The sequence below is a fragment of the Argiope bruennichi genome, chromosome 11 (genome assembly GCF_947563725.1).
Source record: "Argiope bruennichi chromosome 11, qqArgBrue1.1, whole genome shotgun sequence".
Taxonomy (NCBI): Eukaryota; Metazoa; Arthropoda; class Arachnida; order Araneae; family Araneidae; genus Argiope; species Argiope bruennichi.
Window position 1 is genome coordinate 18,842,207 of NC_079161.1, and position 8,525 is coordinate 18,850,731.

An 8,525-nucleotide genomic window follows, 5' to 3' on the forward strand; every position below is an offset into this window, starting at 1 on the left:
TTTTTCTTCTTTATTTTCAGTTTTCTTTGCTTGTTTTTATAGTAGCGCCAACTAGGGCCAAGAGTACAACTTTGCTACTCCCGCATCATTGATTCGCTTGCACAACCCCTTTTTACAGAAGGGCACATTCGCACATCTCACAGATAGAACAACGTAAAAACAACCATGCCGAGACCGGGACTCGGACGCAGGACGCACAGATCGCGGGGAAGACGCGCTACCCCTATGCCAGGACAGCGGCATTTGTCTACAATCAATCAAAAAAATATGGGGAATGATATTTTTATTCAAACTGTAATAATCAGCCAATATAATTTTAAACATCTGCTGCCCTAATTTGGAATAGACTCTCCAAATTTCCCATATTAAAATAATTCGACTATGATCAACATATTACATAATTTTTATAATTTTGACTAAATAATTGATAAGTAATCAATATTTAGTCTATCTATTATATACCAGTTAAGAAAAGTCTGCTACTCCCTTCCTCTCACTCTCCCTTGTCTTTAAAGTTATCGCGCGTTGTACTAAAAGTTGTTCTATTTATATAAAAGGTTAGAGATTTATTTAAAATTTCATTCTCTATTCTGGACAAGCTATAATAAACTTTTTCAACGTTTCTGATCTTCGCTCATGAAAGAAATGTGTGTTCGTTTATTCCACGCCTATCCCTAACCCTGTGCTCTCATCTATTGAGTAATTAATTCAGTCGGGTAGATTAGTTCTTCCATTAATTAGGGTATTTCTCTTCAATAAATGTATTATATTTCTAGGAATATTTATAAAGACGTCAGTTTTTTTCTGAATTTTGAGTACTCCAAAAGCGCTGCTAAAGCAAATATATATTTACTCCCTTGCCCGATGCAGCAAAGATAAATATACATATATCAAAAACTCATCTTTGAAGCATTTAGTAACCACAGTAAAAGCGAAAGGTGGAAGTCTTATTGATTGATAATAATTTTTTTAAATATTTTTTATGTTATTTTATCTCCATTCTAATCAGCTATTGTAAGTAATATTGCCAGTTACGAATCCGAAACCGGTCAAGTAAATTGCCGTTATTACCGGTTTACACTCAGTTCTGCAAGCACTTCAAACCTTCCGCTTATTATGTGCAGTCTAACAGCTACTTTAAATTCAAAGAAACATAAGTATCAGTTTTTAGTGGTACATTAAATGCAGACTCACGCATCTTTTTGAAACAAATCTTATTTATTTAGATGTTTGTTTCTTGCATAATTCTTAATTTATTTGTCAATATTTCATTTCACCAATGTCACTGCATCTTCTTTGTCAAAAGCCATTTTCTTGGGGAAATAAAAGCTCCCGATTTGAACAGCGAAGAGCTACGGAGAAAAATAAATAGAAGCGGCAAAAATTTTAATATTATACATGTTGCATTTAAAACAGAAGCATCAAATATATCAGCTTTTATGACCCTTATCCTTACTCCAGAAATTTATCAGAAATAATAAGTAAAAACAACGGTAAGAAATAAGCACGATAAAGCAACTTTCCGCTTTTTTCAAGTAAAGCATTGTATTAAGAATCTATGAAATTTTATGATTAAATATTACATGCACAGATAAGTCACATTTATTATAAATAGATTTAACTGGCCGGTAGTCCCTTTCTTTGAAATTTCAACTGAGTTTTAACAATTATTATAAACACTTAGTGTTCGTTACTAAAACTTCCTAATGGCATGGAAAGCAATTTCAGCATGTTATAATAGATACTTAATGCTTTAATTATTTGGGTTACACAAAAGTATGTCATGAAAAGTATGTGAGTCATTAAAACTATTTTCGGTTATAGTGGATGAATGTTTTCGATAACTGTAAACTACTGAACATACGATGCATCAGCGACGGTTAGACAAACGTCTTATTCCACGGGAGAAGTTCTAAATATTCCTGAATTAGTGTTGAAGAATTTCGATTTAATAAGATATCATTCATTTCATAAACATTGTTAGTTATAAACACGATAACAGTCAAATCGAGGGAAAAAAAAGTACACGAAAATTAAATTTGCACCATTAAAAATATTGCTTTTACTCCTTTAAATTGGTGTAAAAATCTTTTCTTCACAAAAAAAAAAAAAAAAAAAAAAATTACTAATGAAAAAAAAAAAAATTCTGGAATCTTAATTAATTAAATTAAGCTTAATTTTCTGATGAATTTAAATACTTTAAAAAATTTCGGAAAAGAAATACCTCATGCAGTGCAAATAGTAATATTATGTTATAAATTTATTATACGTAAAAATTTATCACGATTTTTTTTTTTTTTCCTGTTTTGCAAAGTGTAAGTTTTTATAGATTTAATAACAGTTAGCAAATTAAAGAGCAACATGACTTTTTAAATATTTATTCCTTTGTAAATTGAATTCTTATTAAATTCAGTATGCTATTGTTTAATATTTTGCTTTTTAAAAACAGAGCCGAAATATAATTGCAGCATTTGAAACTTCAGTTTGTCTCTTTTAACTTATCATCTGGCCATTAATTTTATCATCATTTTACAAAATCTCATTCCGGTTACCTGCATGTTGAATTTTATTATAAATTCTGAATTACAGGGGAAAATCTGGTGTTTTCTGAGAAAAAGTAAAAAAAAAAAGTTTTAAAAAAGTTAAAAGAAAGAGTAAATTAAAACCTGGAATAAAGAAAATATCAATTTTTCTTAAATAAGACGTCGTAATAAAAGATGAAATTCTTCTGCGTCAGATTTCATATCTGAAAGTAATTCGTCACCAAAAAAAGAAAGAAAAAGGGAGAGCGAACAGAAGTCCCTTCCATACAATGCATTATGGAAATTCATTCAGTTTATAAATTAAAAAGTAATAAATTTTAAAAAAAATCAATAAATTTAAAATTAAAAAAATCAATGTATAACCTTTTTTTAAAAATTCAATATATTGCCCTTTTTTTTTATTTTTACAAGTGTTCAGTAGCTAATTCTTAATAATTTCTTGGCCCTTAAAAGGGTCTTTTTTTTTAACTTGTAAAGTCTTAGTTTAGGCTTTCTTTTCGGTTTTCTTGGGGAGCAAGACAGCTTGAATGTTAGGCAATACACCGCCCTGAGCAACAGTTACTCCGGAAAGGAGTTTGTTCAACTCCTCGTCGTTTCGGATGGCGAGTTGGAGATGTCTAGGGATGATCCTAGTTTTCTTGTTGTCTCTGGCGGCATTACCAGCCAACTCCAACACTTCAGCAGCTAAGTATTCTAACATGGCAGCCAGGTACACTGGTGCTCCAGCTCCGACACGTTCGGCATAATTGCCTTTTCGGAGAAGTCGATGGATACGACCGACAGGGAATTGAAGCCCTGCTCGGCTAGAACGAGTCTTGCTCTTTCTCTTAACTTTACTGCCTTTGCCACGCCCAGACATGACTACGAGTCCAGGTGCTCCGTCGAAATACTCATCACGTCGTCAAGTTAGTAAAGAAACAAAAGGCTCACATTTTTGGTGTATAATAATTATTCAACAGAGAAAACGAAACTAAGATCAGGATTGATCTTACGTATTAGAAAATTACAAATATTTATAAAGAATGCTTAATTAAAGTATATATATATATATATATATATATATATTGCGAATACATGTACTCTCTACTCATTTTTTTTTCTCACTCCCGTTATATTTTTCTGTAGCTCATTGAAACCTATATGTTTGAGGAATTTTTGTCGCAGCAAGAAAAGGAAAGTTAGAAAAGAAATTGTCTAGAGACTTCCGATAAAATGCTATCTATGAAGTCATGATTTATGCAATAAATGAATGCATGCTTCATTACAAATACATTTAAAAATATGCTTTTATGTTTATTTAAATTACCATTGCAAGGGTAAAAATGATCTTTATTCGTATGTATATGTATCGTATCATTTTTTTGCAACGTGTGAGGATTGAAGAGCTTGCGGAACTTGGCGCACATAGCGACAATCCTTCTTCACCGATTTTATGCAGGAAGCTGGCAAACGCTGTTGGAAGATGATGCTCGGCCACTAAATGTTATACAAAAGATGCGTTCATAACAAAAAAATAAATATATATAATCAGTCAGTATGATTTCAAACCTTTTGCTTTTAATACTTTTAACATACAGATTCGATGAGGATCTTTTGATCAACTGAGTAGATCAACTTCGTCAATTGATAAAGAACATTTCGGTTCATTTTTGCACAACAGTATTCAAAATTCGGCCAATCGTATCATAGCTATATTCCAATTCCAGGTATGTATTATATTAACTGGGAAGAAATATCAAGACAATTGCACTTCAAGAATACAACAATAAGCAGTGGAGTGAATTTTTGTTATGTAAATGACCGTAATAATATAATTTTAAGAGATTAAAAGATTAGTGCCTTGTTTTTAATATAAATGTCCTAACGAATAAAGTAATCTAGACAAAACTGTCTTTTCGATTAACTCCTTTTGCTTAATATCGATCTTTTTACCTTTACTGAAAAACATTTCAATTTCATTATTGTTTGATTCAGGATATTCCCTTGGAATAGACTTTTTTGTACGTTGAATATCCTAGAATTATCATCTAGCAATTCATTAAGTGTTTATTTTTAAAATTGGACTGAATAATATTTCTAAAATATATTCGCTTCGCTAAATAAAACCGCTTTTCTAACAAATATCTGCCAATAAAAACATGCATGCGAAGCTGTAAAATTTAAATATTTCATTTTAGAAATATGAAAATATAAATATATCTACATTCCATAAAATTGTGTGCTGCCAAAATGCAGTATCAGATGTAGTAATTTTAGTCATGAATATGAGGAATAATTATGTTAAATTATTTATGCATAACTTCTTAATGAAAAATTCTTTCAAAACCTTTATCGAATGTGAAATTGTAATTGAAGGTTCAAAGGAAGACACGAAGGATAAATTTCTTAAAATTTACTGAAAACGAAAGGAAAAACGTCGACATCCTTATAGCTTGCAAGCAGATATTAACAGGCGTTGATAGATGGCATTCTACGCTGAAAAATCAAATCAGTTTTAATAGACATTGCCCTGAAATTGTTCCACTTATATAAAACTTCGACTAAATTATTGATTCTATTCCCTTTTTTTAACATCTTTCATAATTTTTATTTCAATAAATTTCGAATCATGAAGTTCTAACTGAAGGTTGCATCTTGTTGAACGATCTAAGTGGATTACAATATATCATAGAAAGTTTGTTAGGATATTTATGTTTAACAAATGAATGTCTTTTAAGTGAAACTGTTTATTCGAATAAATCTTCCAAAAAAAGAATATAATAACAATTGCATTGCATGGCATTGATAGGCATAAAACGCATTAAAAGTTATTTCTTTCGCAGCGACCTCTGGCTATAACGCGTCTGATAAAATTTTAATTATTTTACCGTATAGAAAATGCTTGTCACAGTTGAAAATGTTCTTGCAATTAACGAATTAATCACACTATCAAACTAGAGCAATTTTGCCAAAAGCGAAAGGATGATGACTTGCGAACTGATATTTTATAATTACTTTTTTTTTTTGGTTTTTTCATTGTTTTTATATGATCAATATACGGGTCGCTAGCTGAACATGATCAGTTCCAAATCAATTGCCAGTTACGAGGGAGTAACCGGTCAAATATCCATTGCCGTTGTGTACGGTCTACACTCAGTTCATCAGGCACATCAATCCCATCGCTATAAAATGCAACTATAACACATAATATATAATTCCATGAATATATATATTAATAATAGTGGTAAGTTCTTCCAAGTAAACATTTTATTGATATGTTTTTTCATATTTTTTATATAATTCTTCATTTCATTGACCGCATGACATTTGTCTGACGTCACAAAAATATTTCAGACGTGATGAATGTGTCGTAATCAGAAGTTCGCCCATTTTTGACAATTGCTGTGACAATATCGTCAGCTTGCTCGTTTAAAGTCTTTAAGCTTTATCCTTCTTCACTAACTTTTAGTCGAAATAGCAATGTACAGAACTAAGGAAATAAAGAACATTTTATGAAAGCATGATTTGCATCAATGAATTGTATTCATATGCCGTACCAAATGCATGGAGCCAGTTTCGTTGTGGGAATTCATCGCACCATAATCAAATGCTGGCCAAATCACACGGTCATTCAAAATCCATTCCTGTTTAAATGAACAACGTTGTTGGTAGCTGATTACGATGCTCAACTAAATGTGCTTAATTAACTTTCTGAATTATCAAAAATATAGAAGTCTGAATTTCAGAGAAGTAGATAATCGATTTTTTTTTTGCAGATTTAACAACATTGCTTAAAATAGCTACAAAAAATGAGCTAATATCTTAAAAATACTATTGGTGCTTTCTTGCGTGGTTTTATTTGTACGTCTGCTTGTCTGCTAGGGGCAAAGTATACTTCTTAAATAGAAATGAGTCCAGAAGACTCATATGAATGGTTAAAATGCCGCACTTTGATGAAGCTACGCTTTACGAAATTGAGCGCTATGGAAAATTGATTCACAAGACTTGCAAAGTTATTTTCGTAATGCAATATTTTCTGTAATGCATATTCTCGCAAAGTATATTTTTTTAACATATTTCATGAGAGTTTATTGAAAAGAGTATTTTTTCGATCCTACCAATAGTAAAACAGATATTGCTAAATGCTTTAGATAGTTTGAATGGGTAAAAGTAAATGATTAAACTGAACTGTTCGGATTTTCGTTCTTCATCTTTTTATTTCGGGGGGGGGGGAAGTGAAAAGAAATTGACAATGATCACCAGGAAATTCATGAACAGAAACACTGAAAATCACTCCAAATTTCAATTCTTTTACGCGATGTCTATCATCCTTAGTACATGTATAACACATTTTTCCATACTTAAATTTTTACTGGACTACAGTTTTTTTCATTTTAAATTTTTTGTTAAAAATCCCTCACCTCGATTCATCAACCTAATCAATGGCGCTAAAAACCATAAAAAAAAAAAATTTAAATGCTTTATCGCTCACAAACAGATATATTTAATGTTTTCATATAGTGTGAAAGAGCCTTATCCTAAAATATAGTTTATATATATAAATTTCATTTAAAAGCTTTAATTCTATTTTCTTTGGAATCTCAAAACAAACAACTGATGACGACTGTTAATGCCCCCAAACATGAAAGAGGAAACAACATGAAAACAAACAATATGAAAGAGGAATAGAACTAATGCACACTGTTACAGTCATCTCTGCAGATTGACAACAGATGCGTCATTTTTAGCTGCGAAAACAATTTTCTGCGCTTTCACAACATTAAAAAAAAAAAAAGTCTTTTTTTAATTATGTTTTGTTTCCAGCGCCATCTATCGTTTAAGAGTTTGATAGAATTTAGAATTTTAATTACAACATAGCTGAAGAATTGGAAATATTTCGTCGTAGATCTACACATTTCCCCAGTTGAAATACAAAAGCGAAAGGCAGAAGGCTTATAAACTGAAATATTTTTAAGTTTTCTTTTTTTGTATTTTTCTGTTGTTATTTTATCACCAACATTCATGTCAGCTATTGAAATATATTATTTACATAGTTGTCAGTTTCTCATTTGAAACCGGACAAATACAATTGCCGTGGAAAGCGGTCTACACTCATCTTAACAAGCACCTCTACCCTTACGCTGAGAAAATTTAACCATTGCTAACTTATAATTTCTAAAAATGGTGTGCATTTCTTCTAGTGGTATATTAAGGAAGGCTTTTTTTCTCTCTACATATTTTCTTACATATTCGGTTATTACATAACTAGAAAGTTCTTATTGGATTATAAAAAATGATATAATTTTACAGAAAATTAATAAAAAAGGAACTTTTGGCAAAATTTCCTTCCAGTTTGTATTGGGACATTTCTCATGTTTCGTATCGCTAAAGGTTTAAAATATAGAAGTATTGAATTTTTTTTATGCACGTTGTTTTTAATGTATTACTCTACTCGTCTTTGATGACTCGTTGGTTTCCCGACAATATCGTTGTGTTCATTGTTTTAATTAAATCTCTAATACAAAATTTATAATTTTTCCGAAAAGTATTTTTAAACATCTCTGTCACAAATATCAAAGCCATATTAATTTTATAAACAAATACCTGTTTTATTTGAACCATCCTATTAACAGTAACAGGCTGCAAGTCCTTGGATTTGAAATCCCAGTTGAATTCTTAAAACCATCATAAGTGCTTAGTTGTATTAATTATTCTCCCTCATAATCTAAAAAGCAATTTCAACGTGTATAATATTTATTAAATCCAATAATTATGGGGGTGAAATAAAAGCGAAGAATTTAACTGATGTCATTTTTATTTGCGATTTATAAATTGGCTTCTTTAGGACCAATAAAATAGAGAATTAGTGTGAAGTTGTTTATGTGATCTTATTATTTATAATATTTTCTTTTTATTTCATTACTTTATTTGTGTTTTTTATTCTTTGTATATTTATTCATACAGTAAAGATTAATATTGAACATAGATGGCGCAGTATGCGCT

General features: G+C 30.5%; 1 protein-coding gene across 1 annotated transcript; it reads right to left on the minus strand.

Moving 5' to 3' along the window:
- Nucleotides 1-3,027: 3,027 nt before the first annotated feature.
- Nucleotides 3,028-3,402, minus strand: LOC129956452 (histone H2A-like). Its single transcript, XM_056068333.1, has one exon. The coding sequence runs from the start codon at nucleotides 3,400-3,402 to the stop codon at nucleotides 3,028-3,030; it is 375 nt and encodes a 124-aa protein (XP_055924308.1).
- Nucleotides 3,403-8,525: the final 5,123 nt, after the last annotated feature.

Bases quoted from the DNA above. Each gene is read 5' to 3' on its own strand.
- LOC129956452 (XM_056068333.1), bottom strand. From the start codon at position 3,402: ATGTCTGGGCGTGGCAAAGGCAGTAAAGTTAAGAGAAAGAGCAAGACT.